This window comes from Dendronephthya gigantea, unplaced genomic scaffold (assembly GCF_004324835.1).
Source record: "Dendronephthya gigantea isolate DGI-Jeju-01 unplaced genomic scaffold, DenGig_1.0 000127F, whole genome shotgun sequence".
NCBI classification, from domain to species: domain Eukaryota; kingdom Metazoa; phylum Cnidaria; class Anthozoa; order Malacalcyonacea; family Nephtheidae; genus Dendronephthya; species Dendronephthya gigantea.
Genome location: NW_021163137.1, coordinates 557,154 through 581,434, shown reverse-complemented (window position 1 = coordinate 581,434; position 24,281 = coordinate 557,154). Strand labels below are relative to the sequence as shown.

Sequence of the window (24,281 nt, the reverse complement as noted above, 5' to 3'; positions counted from 1 at the left end):
CATTTCTGTCAAAATTTAACAGGCAAGTTTTCCCATCACTTGGAAATTGCAAAGTAGAAATTTTGCAGATATCAAGCATACACGATCTGTATGACTGAGGAAATGCTATTGCATGCTAAAATGTGATTGGCTGAAAAATAAAACAAGAGATGACCGATTAAACTGAGTAAAATTATCTGTGACATCATTCTGTGTGTCTGTCCTCTTATAGATCATGGCTCTCGACCAATGAATTTGCTTGAATTCCTAACGTTAGTATATAATCTGTGCTGGATGTATAAAAGCTAAATTTGTGTTAGTTGTATTCATTTGCCAAATCAGAAACACTGATTAAAATACTTCATTTTTAAACAAATCAAGAAATATATTTGTTACAAAAAGTAATTACAAACCAAAAGTTAGTCTATATACATATACATTCTTTGTATAATAAGGGAATATCATTGCAAAATATTTTACTGAATCTCAAAAAATTGAATAACATCTGGCCAGTCTTTTTCATCCCATTCACCATTTTCAATAACATTTGATGGACTTTTTTTCCAGTCCCAATGTTTGACTGGCTCAGCCCAGGATTTCCCGTAATTTGCCTCAATGTAAGATAATGTTTGACATGGTACTCGAACTTTCATTCCGAGAAATTCTGTCCAACATAATGAAAAGTTGGGGAAAATGTACCTAGATAAATAATGCAAATACATTTCAATTAAAAATTACATTATTTAATAATTACATTACTTAATTTTAAAAGAGGTTTAAATTCTAGTTTCTTTATCTACAATTTTTCCCACACCTACCTAGACCAGTCCTCAGCCTTAATAATGAACAATGCCTGGTGGAACTGTTTATTCATGTTCACACATAGTACACGCCTCATCAATAGGGTAATCTTTTGGTATGTGTGGGTAGTTTGAGGCCTTCAGACATCTTCTGTACAGAAGGTTTGCGAAAATAATGATTTTGCATTTGTGAAAAATGTTTGTGTTTGTAAAAAAAAGAATGGGCACAAAAATTGGGAGTGACAATGCAGTTTGAATACGGTTTCAGGCAATTTGGCGCAGGTGTGCAAGGTTCAAAAGATTGGGTATTTCAACTTTTAAATCAGATTTTCTGGTAACTTGATACTCGTTAATTTCAGTTGTAACTAATTATTATAACGAACATTATAAATGAGTTTTAATTTAGATGTTATTACACCAACAGAATGTTGCAATGTATTTCACGGATGTTAACGTTAGAATGTTTACACTGCATTTATTTTTCGCACTGCACTCTTAAATTTAGTCTGCGATAGCAGACTGATCTTTGCCTCCCCCCATGGAGGAGACGGAGAAACAGAGATCAGAGATCAGGGGGGAGGCAGAGATCACTCTTGTATCGCAGACTAAAAGGGGCGGTGTGTTATGTTTTTAGCGGACCGAGAACCCTTCCAAGAGGTAACAAGTAACTAAGCAGGAGCAGTGTTTGAGATAAGCAGGAATTTTGTTTTTGAACTAACATCTAAATTCCTTGTACTTTGGGAGCTGCAACTTTAACGTGGTTGATTTTACAAGTTATGCATATCTAATAGTCACAAAAACTTTAATAACTTACATTACATATTCCTGCGTATTTAGGCCTGTTAAGTTAAACTGAATTTTCCTTCATTCACCCATTTTTGAGCGCAAATCGTTTATTCATTGACTGCTAAAAACACACTTGTAAAAACACTGTGTACAAACTTTCTCTACAGGAGATCTCCGAAGGCGTCAAAGTATCCATACACATACCAAAATATTTCACCACAAATGACGCGCGCGCAGGCGTACGCCTGGCAGGAAGAACATTTACCAGGTCCATGCGTTTTTTATACACCTTTAGTATATATAGCTGTCGTAAAGTAAAACTGTCAAAAAAACTTTTGATAATTTAAGAATAATTGTTTCTGCAATCTGCATGTAACAAAAAGACGATCACGATTGCATGGTTCGTTGTAGAGAAGACTATAACGACGTTATATCCATCGGTACTCAAGGGTAAATTTGAAGGTGAACGAATATAATAAGTTGACTATACTTATAACTACTCTAGACTTACTTGAATTTTTTTCCAGTTTTGGCCTGAGTCCCTCCATTCCACATGTAAGTTTCTTCTTCATAAAAGAAGAAAATATCCAACTTAATATCATCAACTGTCTTAAATGACATCTGAAAACTATCATTGACCTATAAAAGACAGATATCAAATCCATTATTATTTGATTATTCAACCTCTATAGGAAAAACGTTTTATCACAATTGGTAGCTAGTTAACACTATGTTATTGTCCAGGTTTGTGCAAGAAATAGTTCCTTTCTCGTCAGTGTCTATTGTATTTTAGCCAAACTTATCAATGGCATTCGTCTTGCTAAGCTCATCAACCTTGACTTGAAAAATATGTTAATTAAAAGATTGCTATTGGTTTATATTTATGCTGTCTCTAATCTCTATTCTTGACTCAACTCTACAGGTCAGTGCATGTTCGTAGACCTGCAACGTCTTACGCTAGAAATTTCTCACAAACATCAATTTCAGGCTTACCCTTCCAAATAAATGCTCTAAGTACAATCCATTATTTTGGAATTCATCAATAAGTTGCTTATTATAATCAGTGATCCACATTCCAATATCCATATCTTTACCATGAGAGATAACACTACATTGTCGGAACCAACCTACGGAGGAAAAAACAAATTATGTAAGCTAGTCATATATGCCTTTCTAGATAATCTAGATAAGCATTTATTGGAGATAGATTTTTATGGGAATACTTATATGCGTCAATGCATGCTAATGCCAGGCTTGGAGAGCACTAACAACGCGTTTGGCTAATTTATTATATAATTTGCCATCAAGCAAATCTCAGAGTCATGATACTTGTAACGACACACTAGTTTTATGTTATAAAGGATTCTTGCTAACCCAGACATGTTCCACTACTAAGCCAAAATCTCACTCTTAGATCGTCTAAAATAATTTTCGCAATCTTCAACACTTCTTTCCCGCGCTTTCTAAACGTTCCTGCCTTTGATGTCCCATCATCTCCATATTTGGAATAAAATTGTCTTGCTCGTTTCATGTTACAAGGCAAATATCGGGAAGTGTTTAAATTCTTCAGAAACTCGTCAATTTCAGAAGGTAATCTGATTGTATAACCGTCAACAGTTGAAATATCCAAAGAGAATCTGTACAAAAAATGCAAGAATTAATGATTCTACTGTATCTGATTTAATTTATTTGCATGCAATGTGATCATACTTACCTATTAAGAACACTTTCATTATGAAAATAATAAGAAATCAATTTTTTGTCCAGATTGATAGCGAAGTCTTTCCATGAAATTGAGCCATGCCATAAGCCAAGTGCTTTTCTATCATAAAATACTATCACATGAATGATAACATCAAGACGAGTAAATAAATAATGGAATGGTACGAGTTTTTCCATTGTGCCATTTAGTTTAATAAGTCTAGGATCTTGACCTGTCACACTTGTATAAACAATTTTTTTTTCTTTCAAACTGTGCAATACCTACGAAAATTAAAAATAAACTGGATCAATGAAAAAATTCAATTCTAATATTATGTGGTTTGGTCCACAAAAAAGTAAAGAGTGTTCCATTCGCTACCAAACGTCGTTTACAACACTCTGCTCTGATTCTTCCGTATCATCAGGCAGCCGAATCTCGTTCCCCGAGCCCACATTCCTCTAGCGAAGAAACAAAGGCTCTGGGATAATCCAAACCCTCCGATTTGTAACGGTTTTTACTTTTTATTGTATTTTAAAATTGAAACGGCGTGAACGAACATAGTCAATGGTTTCAGTTACCAGCTAAATGAACGTGTTAAAATAAATTGAAGTCAAAGATGACCGTGTACACTTGTGTACACTTGTGTACACGAAAATACTCCAATTAGTTTCACACGGATTCACGCATGCCTACAATGCAATCTATATGTATATATACTCACCCGGGCATTTAAACCACTTGGATTCAATCGAGATTCAAGCACACCTAGAGTGATTATAGGTTTTTGACAAAAATGATAGCATCCTTTTCTATGGTGTGTCTTTTGGGAATTCACGTCATCTAGGACACTCTTCAAAACTGTCGGATCAATGATAATTATTGTGATACGATTCTCGGAACATGTTTCAAGGAAGTCATCCAGCAGTGACTAAAAACGACAATATAATCATTGATGTATACATTCTTTAGATGAGCTACAATGCAAATGTGTTGGCGGATTCGTCAATAAAACACTGCATATTATATAATAAATATATATATTCCAATATAAAGTTCGATTTGAAAATCAGCGAAAAAATCGACTAAAATGGCCTAATAAACTTCTTTGACATCTGCATTGTTATATTGTACAACATAAAGTAGTAAGTCTCTGACTAAACATTTGAAAATTACTCAATAATCAATATACCAAAAAGAGACGAATATTTTATTTTTATGAAGTTTTTAAGCTTAACAGAAAAAAAATATGATTTTATTTTTGTGAAGTTTGGAATGCTCAATAAGCATGCTCAAAAATCATCCTGACAAACAAAAATCGCTGAAATCAAGATGCACCTCAAGAAATTATATTAATATAATAATAGGAAACGCCCGATAAAGTGGGCTAGCCCGGTCCAGGTAATCGGCCCCTGTTGCATCTTACTATTAAATTTGATATGTACCTACAAGTAAATTCTGTCCAGTTTTTTTCAAATCCTTGTGTTTGCTTGAAATCCACGCTGGAGCGATGTTAACAAGAAAACTCTGAATAATAAAAACATATCAGAGAAGAATGACCGTAATACTTATCAGCGCATACACTGACACTGGGTTATGACAAAACCTTGAGAACTGTGTTCTTGTTGGTGGAAACGATTGGGAGATCTATCATACCCCTCTACCAAATTGTAAATCTAAGTCATGGAATCACCCTTTTTTGCCCAATTTGTCAATATTCCAATAGAAAAAAAACTTAGGCTGCAAACTGTGGTAAGCATTATTAATTACCTCTGTTACAAGTATGTATATAGTATGAAATGTTTTCACAATGCACCAGGAGGATCTTAGCTAGACCCTGGCTAGACCAAGTAAAAACATTGGACACCAAAATATAAGAATATTATAGAACAGGTTGTTTGGAGTTTCAATGAGTTCCAGAGTAGACAGGGCCGTAACTAGAACGATAATTGGGGGGGTGTTTATTCATATATTCAGTTTTGCATAACGGATTTCTATTGTAAGCTATTGCACTTACAAAAGAAACCCGTTTGGCAGAACTGAAGATATGAATAAATACCCCCCTCCCCAATTATCGTTCTAGTAATACAGCCCTGAGAGTAGATGATGTGACAGATTTTTTTAGTATAATCACTCTAAAATGTTTGCAACCAGTTACCAGTCCACAAAAGGATCATCAAGGCAAATAGAATTTTGCATAATAGATCAACTTTTGATTTAGGCAACAAAAAAGGAATTTCCAAAGAGTGCATACTAAACTTAGTAAAATTGCCCAGTTTGGCTGAGAAATATTGTAAAGTACAGAAAATATACTTTTGCATCATAGATGATCTACCCAACAAAAGGGAAATAAATCACCACAGCTAAAAAGAGCATACTGGTACCAAAAGGAGTGTTAGTATGATTGCCAAGTATGTCCAGAAGTATTTACATCGTTACACGCCATAGTAACTCTCCCTTCGTCAGGAGAGTTAGTATGGATAGTTAGTCTCTCCTGACGAAGGCCTCAGATCGAGACGTGGAGAAGTGTTTTTCAGGGAGTTGTTACTTGTTATACCACATTTGATGTTAAGATATTTGAAGACGCTGCTCCCTAGCCTGCAACGCAGACTATATATTGGGGTATATATCCCAATATATAGTCTGCGTTGCAGGCTAGCTGCTCCCTGGTTATATTAATATAATACTATTTAAACTTATATTATGCATTAAATCAAAAAGGTTTTTACCTGTTTCCCACGATTTATATTATTGTACATAGAAATCTGAATCCAGAGAAAAGTGACAGAGACGAGAGATAAGAAAAATAAAACCAACGAACGTTGCATCAAAATACATCTGCTGATCATTTGTATCTTTTTAGAATTTCGGCGGCAAAAATTAGATACTTAGTCCCTTAGGCACTGCTCATAAACGCGATCCTGCTTTCCATATTTTAAAGTGCCATTGATATTAACTTCTTTACATACCGAAACAATCGTTGTTTAATATATCTGATCACAAATCATAATTGAATGTTCCGCCATCGACCATTTTGGCTGACATAATAATGGAGCATCAACTGGAGCGTGACCATCTTTCCCGACTGAACCGTACTTGACTCTGGCTTGACGTACATATATCTATTTATCTAAAGATTTGTGAAACCATCTACATGGTTTAATTATAAAAGCATTTGTGATTTAAACAGAAAAGCTATTAAAATTTACAAGAAATAATCATGCATTGTAAGTAGAGTACTTCATGTAATACATATCATATGGTACATAATCTTTCCCGTGGTGGCGAAGTTCATCATTCTGGAAAGAAACACCCAATTCTCAATTCTCATGGCCAAATCATGTAGAGAAAATCTTCTTTGAATTCGTCTTTTAATTTGGCGCCTTAGCTTAAGCAGAACTGGAAAATGTCAGACATATTACAGTTTACATCTAGCTATTTAGTCCATGAATTTTAGCAATTCTAGGGCTACCTCTTCAGTTCTGGAACTCCAGGAAAGATACCAAAAATTCCTTGTTACTTGTTGACAGTTTGATGTTACTTGAAAAGAAGAGATTTAAAGCATCGTTATCATTCATGTTAATAAAGGCCCTAGTATATAAAAATAAAAACCATAAATTTGCCGAAAGGTGGGATATAACAACGAGGCGTTGCTTTTGCATTTGGCTGACGTTTACTCTTTTGATAATATCAACTCCTCACAGTGAACTTTACATTTGAGTTCACTTACTCCTGCATGAAGACAATGATATACGAAAATGTAGTTCATAGAAAACCACATACGAAAAGAGACGCAAGTTTTAAATACCTGATGTGTTGTTTGAAAGTCTCAGTTATTCTGTATATAGAACTTCGTAAAGCTAAAATATTAAAAATGCCGCTTTTTAAAGGGCCATGCAAGCCCAAAAAACGAATAAACATATATAATTATGGTTCGTGCTATATAATACACTGATAGCATTACATTTGAGGCGACAAAAACTCATGACATTTACATCACTGGTCATTGTAATAAAACGCTGTTTTATTCGTTACTGCATGGGCATATCTATTTATACAAACCACAAACGCGGGGCGGGATAACATGTATGCGTGAAAATTTGCGTTGCATGCAAGTTGTAGCTGCTAAATATTGTCCTTTGGCTCAGTTACAATATCATATATATTAATTACTCTCTGACTCTATATGAAATACTCACAATCTCTCAAAACGAATACCGTTCTCCTTATCTTCGCAGGATGTCGTTTTCTGTATGCTTCCACATCAGGAGGTCTTTTTAGGTAAAGCTCTACTGCCTTAAACAACAAAACAGCTTGGAATTTCACACTCTGCAATGCATGTAACGGTTGTGATAATTCTGCATGAGATCGATAACTAAAAACCCAGATATACACTATAGAACACTTTTGTAGTATTGGTACCGAATGGGAAACGAGAACGTGGCAAAACACACTCGAAACGTTGAGAAGCGTTTTATCTATTTTATCCGTTGTTATACAACATTTAATGCGAAGTGGTTTGAAGACCCTTCATGCTGCTTCCTGGTTATATCAGAAAAATTTAAATGAAAAGTTCCACAATCATGCGTACGGCTAGCTAAAAAATAACATGTCTAGTCAAAACTGTTTTTAAAAATATACCTGAAATAGTTCCAGTAACGATGTCAGTATAAATGGCAATGACTGGATAAAAGTAAAAATACAGAAGATACAGAACTTTTTAAAAGTTCATGCAAATCATTTGTGAAATCGAAAGGCCAAACATTTACCTTTTGAGCGACACCAAAAACATCATCCGTAAACGATGCAACGACAAGTCGCGATAAAGCTGAAATAACAGTAACTCTTTTCAGATTCAATACTTTTATGTAAGAAGAGTAGCTATACACTTTAAACGCACCAAACACAATCGGTGGTTAGTATACAGTGTGTGAATATAACTTTACCACTGGACTAGCTATAAAATGCGACTGTGTAAAATGGCAATCTCTAGTTTCCTATTTACTATAAAGCTTTAAAAATCACCAAATTCACACGAAAAAATTCTAGCTAGAAACAAAACCTTCTGCGGCCCAAATCTGCAACTGTACGTCAGTAAATAAACGTTCCATTTCTAATTCGTCCACCTTTATGTTGGAAAAAAGATAAGGATTATGTTCGAAACAGCAGCCAGAGGATAGTAAATTTCAGTATTGTTGATACCAAACATTTTATCCCATATTTTTGTACAACTTTGACAGATTCAAAATATTAAAAAATATATATTACCTTCTCTAAAAAATATTCTATCACTGGAATTTGCTTCAATTCATTAGACAGCAAAACCTTCACGCATAATAGACAATAAGGGACATCAGTAACATTCGTTGACAAAAATTACGACCATAGTTATATACGAAGATGCAATTTTAGGGGCATTATGGGACATATAATATTCAGAATTTTGAATCGATGAGTTTCATTAACATTTTAATCAGTGTTTCATTTAGTGGTCAACCTGAAATGTTTCGATGATTATGAAACACAGGAGAAGTATAGTGAAACATTGTTACGAGACTACACATATTTTCAACAAATACAAAACCAACACATCCAGTGAAGAACTCATTCTCTGTCACTCCGATTATCGAGTCTCGATTTTCAGTTGACCACCACTGGAATCTATATACATACTGCATCGTGTGAACAATAGCTTACTGAGAGGACACCTAATCATATTAAAAAAGACCAACAAATTGCTTTTAATAAAGCCATTAAATATTTAGAAGTATTAAAATAATCATTTGACAATTATCAATCATCTGAGACATCGTCAATCACCATGACTGGATAAACTGTCCTTCCCGTTCAAACCGAAAACTCTATCGACGCTAATAGATGATTGGTTCCGATCCTTGGACCACGTTCCTTTCTTTCTTGATTATCTCAACCGACAACATTCCAATATATCTTTCACATATGACAACGAACACAATGGCAAGCTCCCTTTTCTTGATGTTGAGATATTATATACGCTCCAAAGGTAAATTTACGAACTTCTGCATGTTTCTCGCAAATTCATGTTTACTTTCAGGTCTTTTCGCCATTTTCCATAGCTCTTTATAGCTACCACTTAATTACAAACGCTGCTTAATATCATGCTTACTCTATCGCATCTTCAATCTCTGGTCATACAAACATATACAAACATTACCCACTGGCTTAAAGTGAACATAATTATTGATTGGAGATTACCGACCGACGTCGCGTTCAACCGACCACCTTGCCGAAACTGGGGGTGGCGCCCCCTGCATGTACACCTGCCCTTCGCATTTGTTTCACCGCGCTGTCCGCAACTTTCTCGACAATACTTTTGCTTAGGTTACGACGAAATGTCACCATGCATTAAATATATTTTTATACTTTTAAATCGTTGAAATCGTCCTAAATGGCTTTATTAAAAGCACTATGTTGGGCTTTAATATTTATTAAGCTATGACTGAATAAAGATCACAGATGTACTAAAGATTAATAATAGTAATACCTTGCTTTTGATCTCGAAGCGGGTATTCTCAGATGGAAGTGAAGATGATAACTGATGGCCAGCTAATGTATGCCGTAGCGACTTGTTTCCTGAATTTGTTAATCCAAGTGTTGTTTGAGACTTCACTGAATTGGGAGTTTTCTTCACTGAACTTTGATTTCTTGCTACAATATAAAATATGAATTTAGTTTTCGTTGTGCGGCTGATGTGATGCCGACACGATATCGTGGCGACAAAAATTTTCAAAACCTCGCAGTGAAAACATATTTGCAATGAGATAACTGCATGTGGATGGGAAAATACAGCGAAAGATGCACGATTATAGTTTTCCTAAAACTACCATAAATAATACACCGCAAACCTGTTCTTTAATGTTACTTCCAAAAGTCACCGCATACCTCTGAAATATTGGTTTTTATTCTCTCCTAGAGACTCGTTTGTTCCAGATTGTCTGTACGCAACGTGATTATGATTGTCATATGAAACAAGCCGTTCTTTGAGATTGTTGAGGCAAGTCAGACAGTCATCTGAAATCCATAACCAATTCAAGGGTCGACCACCTAAAAAAGATAGATGGGAGCAAAGTTTAAAATGTTAAAAGTGTCGTGAAAAGCCACCCAGAGCCGGTAAAAGGAAAACAATTTGCAATCCAGGTCAAAAATGAAAAACACTTTCTAAAAAACTGCTGAATCAACCGCCGGATTGTTCTACTCTATATACAGGGCGATAGTCCTTTTCGTATCACACATGCAGAATGTACGTCATGATAAATCATAGTTACGCCTAAAATATTAGATCATCGTCTTGAAATACAAGAATGCACAGGTAATCTACGAGATTATCAGACGAAAGTCTCAATGAAGGGACCAGAACATGTTAGGACTGGGGTGAGCTTGTTAAAAAAGCTCGATTTCTTTGCTTCGTTCATTTGAGAACGAAAACTGTTTTACGTGAAAGACATTTTTTAAATTCGATTTGTTTTGTTTTGTATTTTTAACTGTTTTTTTCCCATATCAATTATTAGGCTCAAAAAATGCTGAGGAGAATATTCAACTGTACAATAGAACCATTTGTTGATCAAGAAGCCTGTTTTAAATCGAAGTGCACTCGTGCATGCGCAAACAGTGCATTGGTGGGTAACTAAAAACCTTTTTACGCGAAGTTTGTTTTCAAGACGGTCAATGCTGGGTATCAATAACTCAATAACTTGTTCTTAACAACTTGTTTCCAGAATTACATAAAAATTAAATGTTTCCCAAAAAGGTTTTCTAGAACAACAAAATGAAATGGTCTTGAAAGACTACCACACAGAAGCAAAATTAGCGAATATCAAATATCTTATCCTGTAGTATTGGTAGGTTTCAGAAGGCATTTTAATTGACGAAATTAAGACTGTTAATTAAAACTTTTCCAGTAAGCAAGGATACTGTCTTTATAGAGTATTCATGGCACTAAACGAACGGTTCAAAAGATTTTTGCATTATTACCTGGGACACTCAAAGCAAATATTTGTTTTCTTCGTTTCTGTGAAAACTGCGACAATTGACAGAGATCGTTAAAGGCATGGTACTAAAGAAATTCATATAAAGACAATACAACCCTTGCATGATTACTATAAGAAAAACAGTCGTTTGAAATATAAAGCGAAGTACATTTGCTAATTTCGATAGGGTGAGGCCGTGTTAATTCTTTCAAGATTCAGTAGCACATACTAACCTTGAGTAACGGAACAGTCTGGCATTTCAACGCAACAGGAAGAGTTTGATCAGAAACGTCAGTAAATGTTGACTGAAGTGGAAATCTAAGAACCTGAAAACGGTAGGAAAACAAGACATTTAGCAAAATAAACTACAATAGCATGATTTCAAATTGAACACACCTTAATAATAACCCCATTGGTTATTGATCTCCAAATAATTTTAGTTTTTTTAATACATGCAAGCCACATATGACATATAGAGCTGCCAGGGTAATTTATGCTGCTGTACGTACCCTGCATGGATCCCCCAAAGTTTAAGCAAGTAAATAATCGACAAGATGCTTAGGGCAAATTCTAAGGAAATCTTATCTTATCTTTCCTGGATGATTTTCAACATCTAACATACTTACATTTTGTAATTACCACTTATTGTGATATCATTGTATATTGAAAAAAGGCAAAAAGTCCCCTTGCATGTATATTTTTACTTTGCCAAGCACAATTAATATCAGTTATAAGCTATGAAATAACTAACCTCTGTATGAATTATTCCAAACAATTTATTTGTCAACAACCAGATGTAAGGAATTACAATTCCAGATAAGAAACAGAACCAGAGGAAACGAAGGTCAAATAGGCGATAGAAAGAATCCAAACGATTAATTTGACTGAAAATAAATTTTTGCAAATATGCCTAGATTACAAATCTTTAAACATACTTGTCTTATATATGACTAACAGGGCCTAACTCGGATGACTAATACTGTCTTTATTTCCACAGTTTCACAACAGGAATAAAATTATGGACTCCTTTTGGTAAACAATGTAAAACCAATTAAAACTGGGTGCTTAACACTACCGGCTGATTTCATGTCACATCCGGAGTCGTGTATCATATAAAGGTCCCTAATATAGCTAACTGGTGACTTCATGTACAAACTTGATGTGGGTTTCCAGGTTATAAACTCTTTATTTAATTACAATTTTTAAAGCAAAATACCTATCATGGTCAAGTCCAGTAAGCAGTTGAACAATTTCGTTTGCACAAGACCCTGAAAAAAATAGTATGAAAATGAAGCATTTATATACATGCATGGATAGAGATATAAATGAAACTATTCTTAATATAAAACATGAAATCAATAAATTACTATAGCACAAAAATTATTGAATATATTTACCGAAACAAAAAAACAAAACAAAGCCAATCTGAATGCTCTAGAAATGAAAGTAAATTCAATAAAAATCTATAATAGATATTTTCAAAAATCAAGAGAGGGAAGCTTCTTTATAAATAACTATGCACGTCAGAAATTAATTACACAAAATATGTCATAGTGTCGTATCAAACACCCTAAAGCGTTGCATGCAGTGGTTGCAAGAAAACCTTTTTGCTTGTACCTTGAAAGAAATGCGAATAGCTTGCCACAAACAAGGAACCATACATGCTTTTACTCTGAAAATCCTTTCTTGCTAAAATAAGATATTTAAAAGATACTCTTTCAGTACATGACAAAAAGTGCGGAGACTTCCCATAAAATGAAACATGTGACATTATTGTGAACCAGCTGGAGATTGAATGTGCCATTATCGTATTTTTCCCAGAAAAAAAATGCAATTTTAATGTTTTTTCTTCAATATTATACTATATCATGTTATTGTAAAGCTATTGAAAGCAGAATTTTATTATATTAATTGTACTTCTGTCTTTTCTATGCATATAGCCTTTCAATTAAAAGTAGTTGTTTCAAAACATTGAATCATGCATTCATGAGCTTTGGGTATGCATGCAGAGAGGTACTCTGAAAGCTATATGACTCCTTGCCCTTGCTTGCAAGAAAAAAATAATTGGACTCAATATAATCATAATTTATTACATCATGCTAACCTGAACAACCGGAAATATTATATGGTGATGTTTGTCTTTAAAATACAAGATTGAATAGACAACTCCCTAAACATATAAAATAAAACATTTCATTGTTTCCACTTTGTCATAATTGTTGTGAGCAAATCATTCTCACCAATGGGAAATATTATATATATATATTATTAATTATATATATATATATATATATATATATTATATATATATATTTCTTTTCCTGTATTCAAATTTGTCATTGTCGAGTGCACACCAGACTGCACATGTGTAGCAGCAACATTGTAATGTATCAACCAGACATGTTCAGGATTAAATTACATTAGGACTAAATGGAAACCAAGCTTATAATTGCTAACAAGGTTAAAACGTCGCTGGTTGTTTTCATTTAAACTTTTCAAAATAACGAAACGGTAATGGGCTTATAGACAGAAATCTTCAACACCTATCCCCTTGTTAAAATATTACATATATATTTGACATGCATACTTACCAGAACACCACCAAAGCAATGAATGAACAAAGTAGTTTCATTGAGACACAACGAGATTCTACGGTCGTAGGAACTAAATCAAGTAAATTAATGCAATTAAATTTGTCTTGAGACTTCATAATTTTAAACATATTCATTTTAATTATCTTACATGGAACAGTTGCGTGTAAATACTCCATATTCATGATATGTCATCGATGTGAGCCAATGAATTGCAAAGGAGGCAGTAATCGTCGAGAATATCAAATGAGATAAATGTTTAACAGTGAAGAATGATTTGATCACAGAGAGCCTGGTTATACCCGTTTTTATTTCAACTAAATGTGTAGAGATAATTATTGAATTAAAAATTACCTACATAATTCACAGAAAATAAGTAAATTAGAGCTTACAGAAGTTTACATACCAGAGCATATTTTTATATTAAGCAAGATCACAGGAGTAACAGCAATGCCAAAGATGACAACAAAAACAAAAATATCCCAAAATGAAAATATCCTCAACAAAACATCTACAATACAATAGCACATACAAATGATTTTAATGGTTATAGAACATTGACAAATTTCATGATAAAAATTGCATATAATAATATTACAAATAATTCATATAATCAACTAAAACAGTGTTTACGTAATTATTTTGCACCTGTGATCCAAGTGAGAGGATGTTGCAGACTAAACAAAACCAGAGTCAAATACAAAATACAGATTGCAGGTAGAAGACATATGAACCACAAGAAGCTGATACCATTTCTCCATAAGAATTCCTGCAAAAGATGAAAATCCCCCTTTTGTCAAACATTTTACAGATAAAAGTAAAAACTATGTTAGTAACAGCTAATACTATACAAATAAAATTATTACTACTTATTAACTGATTGTGTTAATTTTTCACACAGCACTCAAACCTGATACCGATACCAATTTTAAATGAAATCATAATTTAATTAATTGATCGAATATAGACGATGTCATACATTTTGAATATATTTATTATTTTTACTCAAAATCTACCAATAAGGCAAATATCGGCCTGATACCAATAACCAATTATCGGTCAATCACTAATAATTACTGGTTGGCTTTGAGCATGATTGCAAGAATTGTCAAGGAAGAGGGTGCCATTACTTATTGCAGGTTGATACAGATAATATATGCTAACCAAGGCTATGATAATTCTCAATATCACATGAGAAGTAACTTAATAATCATTTCATTAATCTAATTCTCTCTATCAATTGTAGGCATGAGCCGCATGACATCATTACTACCATTAGATGGATCTATTGGGTATTAGTAAATATGAGTCATAACTACAAATAGATAATACATACGGTAAATACAACACACTGTAGAGAACATGCGTGCTTACTTTATGAGAAAACAATATTATTTCGTCAGCCGTTGATCTCAGTTTTTTAACTTCAATCCGACGAAAATTTGTCGATGAACACATCAGCACATCATCCTCTTCTTTTGCAAAGAAGTCCATAATATATGAAAAATTGCGAGGACTCTTTTATATTATGAAGAACTTTAAAAAAGTAGTTACTCCTGTTCAAATTAACCGCATTCTGTTCGCCATCTTGGTATCTCAGATGGAATGTTCTGATTGGCTCTGACACTGAATGTGTCCAGGCCACACACAGCATCTGTGATGACAGCATCTGAGGCAATCTAATTTTGAGGCGACAGGTCGGCGTTATATGCCACAAGAAAACCAGGCTTAACCGACGGCCGCGATGGCTATTGTCGGTGATCACTGATGAACGAAGTGCTTTGTTATTTTAAATAAACTTTCTTCGTCATGCACCGGGCACAAACAATACATCGCCGACTGACGTTGAACATATGAGAAACAGTAATTAAGCTTGTAGGTACGTGGTATGTGGTGTACCCAAGCTTAATTACTTATCGATTGTCACCATGCAAACGTACAACAATATTATTATATGAGAACCAGTGTGTAAAGTTGTGTATTTTAATACAAATGTATACACAGTAAGAAAATATTTCGTGTATACAACTGCGATGACTATGCAAACAAGTATACTGCAAGGTGTTTTTTCGAATTTCTATATTCAGTTTAATACTGCAAAAATTACAAGCAACCTACGACAGTTGGACGAAATCAGCAAACTTATATTACATAACAACACGGTTACTGTAGAAGTTTCAACGACAAATGACTTTACTTTACGTTATGCACATCTGATAAATGCAATCTGGTTTTACGTACAAAGTCCAAAAGGTAATTAGGAAATATTCATTTATAGAAGGTATGGAGATTGGATTGATACTCTAGAAAGGTTTTCCGCATATGTAGAACAGGCTTCATTTATATAAAAAACATTTACGTTTTTCAAGTGATGGAATATCGCTGTCAAAAACTGACTCTTGCACACGACTGCAGAGTAATGTGTATTCAATCATCCACATCAAATACTCTCTTTAAATTGCAACCTCACTCCTCCCTAACTTAGAATTTTGATGTAACAACAGCAAAATATGCATATCATCAATCGACAGATATAATAAAAAACCACGCGTCCATGCACCAATTCGTACTGACGTTATTATTTCCATTGCTTCTTCACAGACATGTTTCGTTCAGAATCTTTCTGCATGATCTAAAGAAAAACAGTAAACCACTCAGTAAAATAAAGATTTCAATTATCAGCACCTTGTGTTGTTGAAATTCAAGAAAAAAATGTCGATCATGTTTCGACGCAGTTGCATAAAAAATGTTTAAAACCTAATAACCAAAGTCTTGCAGACATCAATAGAGCTCTCGGTTTGTTAACCCGGGCCTTCACTTCTCTAGATAGAGAATGTCTAAAACACCCTACATTTAGGGAAAAATTCTACATGCACCCATGCCATGATCTCGCAAAATGTTTTACGTAGTGTATGGAAATGCTAGGACCAGGGAAATGCTAGGACCAGGGAAATGCTAGGACCAGGAAAATGCTAGGACCAGGGAAATGCTAGGACCAGGGAAATGCTAGGACCAGGGAAATGCTAGGACCAGGGAAATGCTAGGACCAACGAGCTACATAGTGCATGACCTAACTCTGACAAAATGGAAAGCAGTCTTAAGGCGGGTATCTCCATTTAGTTCAAAATGTCGCGCGATCAATTTTTTGCGATCGCTTTCTTTTGAAACGTATTCATACAAGCTCACCTAATGGGATTAGTTCTGCTAGACTGTTTGTATTTCAAAAGAAAGCGATCGCAAAAAGCCGATTGCGCGACATTTTGCACTGAATGGAAATCCGCCTTTACGACGGTGATAAAATACCTCTGTCGGCTAACATGCATTAAAAACAATAGACGTTCCCGGTAATTACGTCACAACTTCATTGCACGTTTTCAAGTGTCTTCGCTGAGGACCTTTTCCTAAAGTTCTTTCTAATGCATGCGTTTACGAAAGATGTTCTGCATGTGTTTAACGTGACGTAATTACCGACAGGTTTGTTACCTTAGACACGGCCATCTCAAAATCTTCTTGTGTCACATGAACTCTTCTCTCTCTTAAGGCGAACATACCTGCTTCTGTACAGACACCCTAGATTTGGGAAATAGCAGCATACAGGTCATATGACGATGTACTATATTTAATGTTAATGTAATACTTTTTGCAGCAGTGTTGGAACTTAAAAAAATTACCTTTACTTCAGCACCAGATGCTCCAGGCATCAATTCGGCAATTTTTCGAAGATTTATTCCTCTCGTTAAATTCATCTTGCGTGAGTGAATTTTCAAGATATCCAAGCGAGCCTATTATAAATATTGATGTTAATAATGTTAGATGCATGTCTGTTATTTAACAAGCTGCGAAGAAATAAATATTTTTAAAAATCTAAAGAAATCATACCTCTTCATTCGGTGCAGGAAATTCAATTTTTCGATCAATTCGGCCAGGTCGTAGTAAAGCTGCGTCCAAGATATCTATGCGATTCGTGGCCATTATAACCTACAGAGTACGAAAACTTAAGGTATAATCGCTTCGATATTTTCTCAGCCTCTCAAGTTTAACGCAATCGAAAAATCATGAACGCCAGAAGTTCCAGAACTCAACCTTGATGTTTTTGGTAGCCTCAAATCCATCTAGTTGGTTTAGCAATTCCAACATTGTTCTCTGTACTTCACTATCACCTACAAATCAAAGTTTACTGCATCACTTGCGGTCCTGCACTCAATGCTCTGGATACAGTGGTTAATAATTTAACATGACATTTAGAAAAGCTTCACGCACAAGACAATTAAATCACGAATGCACTCTGTATATTTACTACACATGCAATGAAAACATTGTCAAAAAACAAACCTGATCCACCAGATTCAATTCTTGAAGATCCGATTGAATCAATTTCATCCATGAAAATAATTGACGGAGCATGCTCTCTGTAGTCGTGTCAAATGATATAAAGTATTATCTCTTCTTCATATGTTAGCAAATTGTACTAATGTTTTATTTTGTACTTTGTTCCTTTTTCAGAATTAATTGTTAAATGTCTTTACCTGGCCATAACAAACAATTCTCGCACCATTCTAGCACCCTCTCCAATAAACTTCTGAACTAGTTCAGACCCTATATAATAATAATGATGATGAAAACTTTATTTATTATATCTATGTGTTGCATAATTACATTAATAAACTTTGATTTTTAACATCTAGTTTATCGTCGATTACTTGAATGATACATACATAAACTGTATACATTGCAACAATCGATATTACATTCTGATCATTTATCTTAAAATTTTAATATTATTATAATAATCATAATAATAACGTGTCTAAGTTAGAGAAGTAAAAAATTCTATTAACAATAATTGCTGGTCAAGGCCTTGTTGTGGAACTAACCATTATACAAACCAACTATACAAACCATTTTCTTGGACAAATAGATTACAATTATAAGGATAAAAGAAATGAATTTCCAACCTGAGACTCTGATGAAAGTACATGCAGTATGATGAGCCACAGCTCGAGCAAGAAGAGTCTTTCCTGTGCCTGGTGGACCATACAATAGCACACCCTGAATATAAAATAAAATTGATATGTATTTTAAATCAATATTAAAATTTTGGGCTTACAGTACTTTGCCAGGCTTCCAGTGGTGTGGTGTAACTTACATAAAATACTCTAGCGAAGCGCAATGCGATACAATGCTATTAAGTCAATCTTAAAGATTGTTAGTAGACAAAGCTGATGAGGTTCTTGCCGGGACCACAGGCATGACATTTGCTCTGAAAGTTGCTTAAGAAAAACAAGTTTTCTCCCTGTCTGGTTCGCTCTCACTCGCAAAGATCTAGCAAAAGGCAACACAAAATTGCGCGAGAAATTTTTCTAGTTTTCTTTCTAGAGCTAATTTGTCAATATAATTTTGGGCCGCCTATGGATCTAGTGATCTTAATTTACTGGATCGTCAATGTGTACCACAAGCGCGAATTGGGTTACTCCAATACAATGTTATACGATGTCGATAGATGATATAGTACAATACTCAACAGTACCATGATGCAAATGCACTTCTTTAACACTAAAGCATTAGAATACTGTGTTCACCAATTTCTTTACAATTTGTATCACATTAAACCAGATCAATTCAATTTAATTCAATTTGATCATTCAATACATATATTCAGACTGACTAATTTAACAAGAGCTAGGGTGGGGGGGGGGTGTCACACCCTTATGTATATCCCTGGCCAGCATACAGCTCAGCTGATGTTTTCGTATTATCAATATTATACTGTACAAGTTAAAACAAACCTTGGGTTGGTCGATCCCAAGTGCTTCAAATAATTCAGGATGTTTAACAGGTAGTTCAATTACCTAAAAAATTACAAACTTACATTCTACAGTAAAGCTACAAAAGTCATGGACCAACAATAACAAAACATACTTCTTTTATTTCTTTAATCTGTTTATCCAGACCACCAACCATTTCATATGTAGAGTCTGGGACTTTTTCAACCATCATCAAGCTTACTAAAGGATCAACCTTGCAATAACAAAGATATACTGTAGTATCATAACAAACATTTTGTCCACATAGCTTAGTCTTCTAATGTATGTACATATATTGTATAACTGGGAATTTGAACATACCTTGTTTGGAAGAATTTTATGTAAGGTATAACTGTCATTTCTTAAAGCAACACGAGAGTTGGCTGTGACCTGAAACAATAATAAATACTATATATTCAAGAATTATACATGTCCATTTAATATTATTACTGGGAAACAGGCTTTGCACAAAAGTATTGGATTTTCCATAAAAAACCAAATATCTTGTGTATATATCTAGTGAAAGCAAAAGAGGAATACATACATCATTAATATCAATAGCTTTATCTAAATCAACCACAAACTTTCCTTCAGGATGAACCTGAAATATTAAACCAAAAAGCATCATAAATATCCTATTTGATATATGAACCAGATGTGTGTATGCAATTAAACAGAAGGGTTATGAATTCTGTTCATCACCAAAATGGTGATGGGAGGAGTTAACAATTTGACAACAAAAAACTCTTTCTGGTATGACATATTACATAGATTAGCATTCATAGAGTGAGTAGCATCTAATGATGATTTTGATGTGCTCATTTAATTAAACTCAAATGATTTTTTTGAATTACTAAACCAAATACTCACCTTAACAAGAACTTTCTTTTTATCCATTGGCTTTACAACTTCACCCACATATGATCCTTGTTCCTGCAATAACTGCAATTCCTCTCGTAACATACGCACTGGAACAAAACATGAATTCAACATTGTGTCAAAATATCATAAACACTTGAACAGCATAAAAAAGTATTGTGTGAGATGTTTTAAAAAGGAATTTTAAAAGCCATTTTATAGTATAAAATAAATAAATTACCTTTAGCATTTAATTCATTTCTCTGTGCTTCAAGTCTTCGAAGGTTTTTAACCTTTTCTGTAACTGTCAGCTGAGGAAAATTCAATCAAAGTATTTTACAACTATGACATGCATTGATTTAATTATTTAAAAAACACCTACATTATACAGTACCCAACTAACTGCTAACGCAACTCTGAAGTCATCCGAAAGAAACTACTTTCACTTTTGAGAAAAGGCACTTCTTAAGATGATAAATATGCATAACTTTATTTTGAAACAAAAATAGGTATTGTTTACAAACAAATGTAAGAATATAATCCATGCTTCATAGGGTCGAAAAGTGACACAACCACCAAAAACTCATGCAAAACAACATTTACTACTCTCCTGGTTTCCAAATTGTAACATAGATGGAATAATATGACTGACTATGAATTCAATTCTCTTCCAGAATGAATGAACTTATATCTGCAATTTTAACCCAAATTTTTATTGCAACTAAAGACGTGAAAGGTCACCTGAAGTTCTTCAATTTTTGTGACATAGTATTGCTGAATTCCCTCATGGCTTTTATCAATTTCAATCTCCATCTGAAAGCATATAACATCCAAATGTGCCTATTATATTATATGCAATCAGTTACAAATAATATCCAATTTTAGACAATATGTTTATACCAATACACTGATCAAAATTATCTGTTTTTATCTATAGCTATTGAACCCTATATTTTATTTTATTATATATTTTGTAATATTTTATTATATTATTATTATTATTTTGGCTATTTTATTCAACAATTATGTCATTCACTCCAGCCATCAGGGCTCTCACGATGTTTTGAACAACCTGAGACAAAAAAAAATTGAGTATATTATATTAAATATACCTCCCTCCCCTTGAAAAAGTCAAACTTTTCTAAGGAAATTTCCTTAGAAGTGAGAATGCTGCCAACCATATACAGCTGAGATTATAATGTTAACAATGATACCATTCACTCTCATCATAAATAGCTCAGCTTCTGCTCAGCTTTGCCTTGTTGGCTATCAAATCTTACTTCACAAGAGCTTATATTATAATCATTGAATATATGTTTTATTTTTCACAAACAAAAGTAATTGTGATTTCTAAATATTCACGTTAGTGTGATTGAATAAAAAAATTAGACTTTGTTGGTCACACTTCTGTCTACATCTCAATAAAACCAGGGAGCAGAAAATACCAGATTTGATGCAAAATTTTTCTGACCACATGTTACATAGTAATGACTTGAAGTCATGTCTCAAACATGATTTCTGATAATCTGATATATGTACCTTCTGAAACAACTAAGATATAAGTACATTATATGACGTATTAAACGTTAGAAAAAGTTTCAGAATGGTTAATCAAGATCTATAAATAAATTCATTATTAAGCTAGAAAATCACGTGTAGTTGAAAATGAAATATGAAATCAAAGTTATATGACCGGTTTAAATCAATCATACATCCGTACATCTAACGTACTATAGACGTACTATGGTTACTAAATTTGACAAATAAAATCAAGAAGCCGTGAAATAAAACTAAAACACAAACTTTGTAATTTTTATTTAATATATTTCAAGTATTTTTATACGTTTACTTTGTATCTTACTGACAGAAAATATTTACCTTAACTTCTTTGTTGCTTTTAGCTTTTGGTAGATCATCATTTTTCAAAATATTTCTATTCTCGCTATTAAAAGATGAAATAACAGAAAGGCCAGCCGCCGCCATGTTGGAGAAACTTGATCACTCCCAGCATGCATCGCGCAACACTCATTTTGATTGCGTAATAGCCACTGAGCTATATAATAATTCCTGGAGGACCGGTTCTTGACCAGAAAGTGAAGCAAAAAACATGGCGGATTTCGGCGTTTGCTGACGCCACTTGGTTCCTTTTGCTCATGGTAGTTACCACTGACATACCGCGATACAAAGTGAGAAATTGAGTCCGTCTCCCTCCTGGATTTTATGAAAATATTTTCAGCTTTCCGTATATATTTTTTGTTTTTCATATAAAATGGATAAAAGTGTTTCTCTTTTTCCCTATTCAACAAATGGAAAGGACACGTAGCTTCGTGCTCTGCGTCTGACGTTGTGAATGGCTTATTTTCACTTATCGGTAGGGTGAATTTTCTCATTTTGCTCTTATTTTATAACATCCAGGTATTAAACTGAGGTAAGCCGTTTTTCAACTTTTTTACTATAAACAATTTCGTTTTTGGCCTTTCGAGTTGGACTATAGTATAAACTGGTTACCAAAGCCTCTGAGACAATAAATCCATCAAAAGGTTTGGTACAAACAGTCAATGCAATGTTATATACCCAAATTTTATCATTTTTTCTTAACTTGTGTGGGGAAAAAATTATATTCCTGGCAGTGTCAATCTTTTGAGTTTGGTCTATGTTGTTTTCATGATAGCAAACATCAATGCTAATAGGTAAACCATTCCCCCAGTGAGTCTACTATAGTCCCTCTTCTATTGATCCCACCCAGCATCAATTAACATGATCTGAGGGTGCTAATACAAAATAAAAAGATGCTGTAAACAGTGTAAATTAATTCCAACCTTTGATAGTGAGCTCTGTTAAAGCCTAGTTAATATATTATCTTGTTTACTTTGTCAAATCCAAAGTGAAATGATCAATTATAATGGCTTTTAATTTATTTTTTAGCTTCTTGCACCTTGGGAATAAATCTTGATTATATCTCCATTTTTATTTTTCAGGATGAAGTTCATGCATTTTATGACTGTGCATTGTTATTTTTCATTTCCATGTTATCTGATTTGTTGTTGGCTGGTGTTCTTATACCATTTGTCATATTTATTAATTAATGAAATAAATATAAACATGCATTGACTGAGCAGTGTGTCTTCAATCTGCAGCAACGTTTGTAATTTTCTGTGTATGGTATCAACCTCTAAGAGGGCTATATTCATTAGGCTAATCAGTGGAGCCTATGGAGGGATAAATGTTATTTTTTCTATGACCAGGGGTCCAGGGATGCAATTAGAGAATGCTGAAAACAGGTTTATTAAGGTACAAGTTGATGACTTGAATGAAAAGTATATTATGCAAATATGATTCTTGGTTGAAATTATATTCCTGCACTTAGTATTCGTCAACTGCCCAGCATTTTGCCTGAGCTATGGCCTCTGTTTCTTTGGATTTTGGATTGTGCATAGATATAAAGTCTTGAAGACAGCATCACATACTGAATACTGATTACATACTTCCTGCGCAATTCATCAGTTCAGGGTTTAGAAAAGTCAAATTGTTGCCCATAAATTCCTAGTTGTCTTCAAAATATGCGAGGATAGTGCCAAAACATTCAAACATTTGTAAACTTTCATATTGGAATGTATAAATAACAAAAATATTATTAAGACTAATAAAATAATAAACCTGTCAGTTCGTGTCAGTATTAAAATCTTTAGTTTGTCCACATTTTTCGATATTTTAATATATATTCGTTCCCGCACTGGCAAAAACAGCGTGTATGACTT

The 24,281-nt window shown here is 33.9% G+C and overlaps 3 protein-coding genes across 6 annotated transcripts; all 3 read right to left on the bottom strand.

The window, feature by feature from the left end:
* Positions 1–384: 384 nt before the first annotated feature.
* On the bottom strand, positions 385–5,710 carry LOC114535888 (fukutin-like). Its single transcript, XM_028557216.1, has 9 exons — positions 5,696–5,710; positions 4,714–4,791; positions 3,985–4,195; positions 3,500–3,548; positions 3,280–3,387; positions 2,940–3,202; positions 2,559–2,692; positions 2,077–2,204; positions 385–678 (listed from the first exon to the last, which is right to left on the bottom strand). Exons 1-9 carry the CDS (start codon positions 5,708–5,710, stop codon positions 456–458), a joined length of 1,209 nt encoding a protein of 402 aa, XP_028413017.1. The 3' UTR covers positions 385–455.
* On the bottom strand, positions 4,114–15,472 carry LOC114535868 (nucleoporin NDC1-like). 4 transcript variants are annotated; one of them, XM_028557193.1, is made up of 24 exons: positions 15,236–15,472; positions 14,510–14,630; positions 14,268–14,372; positions 14,013–14,178; positions 13,862–13,934; positions 13,375–13,440; positions 12,888–12,959; positions 12,668–12,704; positions 12,487–12,538; positions 12,022–12,154; positions 11,504–11,596; positions 11,275–11,356; positions 10,186–10,347; positions 9,788–9,951; positions 8,533–8,589; positions 8,327–8,390; positions 8,034–8,092; positions 7,906–7,947; positions 7,464–7,560; positions 7,073–7,124; positions 6,737–6,804; positions 5,994–6,663; positions 4,710–4,791; positions 4,114–4,195 (listed from the first exon to the last, which is right to left on the bottom strand). In XM_028557193.1, exons 1-21 carry the CDS (start codon positions 15,353–15,355, stop codon positions 6,741–6,743), a joined length of 1,881 nt encoding a protein of 626 aa, XP_028412994.1. In that variant the 5' UTR covers positions 15,356–15,472; the 3' UTR covers positions 4,114–4,195; positions 4,710–4,791; positions 5,994–6,663; positions 6,737–6,740. The 4 variants fall into 4 exon arrangements, with proteins under 4 accessions (XP_028412994.1, XP_028412995.1, XP_028412996.1 ...); XM_028557194.1 differs by having other exon boundaries at positions 5,994–6,652; XM_028557195.1 differs by having other exon boundaries at positions 5,994–6,563.
* A 451-nt stretch (positions 15,473–15,923) lies between these two features.
* Positions 15,924–22,536, bottom strand: LOC114535900 (26S proteasome regulatory subunit 8). The gene is made up of 16 exons (XM_028557237.1): positions 22,402–22,536; positions 21,265–21,336; positions 20,765–20,834; positions 20,536–20,633; positions 20,210–20,266; positions 19,987–20,055; positions 19,781–19,879; positions 19,648–19,710; positions 18,817–18,910; positions 18,388–18,457; positions 18,194–18,270; positions 17,945–18,021; positions 17,741–17,839; positions 17,533–17,643; positions 17,345–17,431; positions 15,924–16,493 (listed from the first exon to the last, which is right to left on the bottom strand). The coding sequence occupies exons 1-16, from the start codon at positions 22,504–22,506 to the stop codon at positions 16,440–16,442; spliced, it is 1,302 nt and encodes a 433-aa protein (XP_028413038.1). The 5' UTR covers positions 22,507–22,536; the 3' UTR covers positions 15,924–16,439.
* Positions 22,537–24,281: the final 1,745 nt, after the last annotated feature.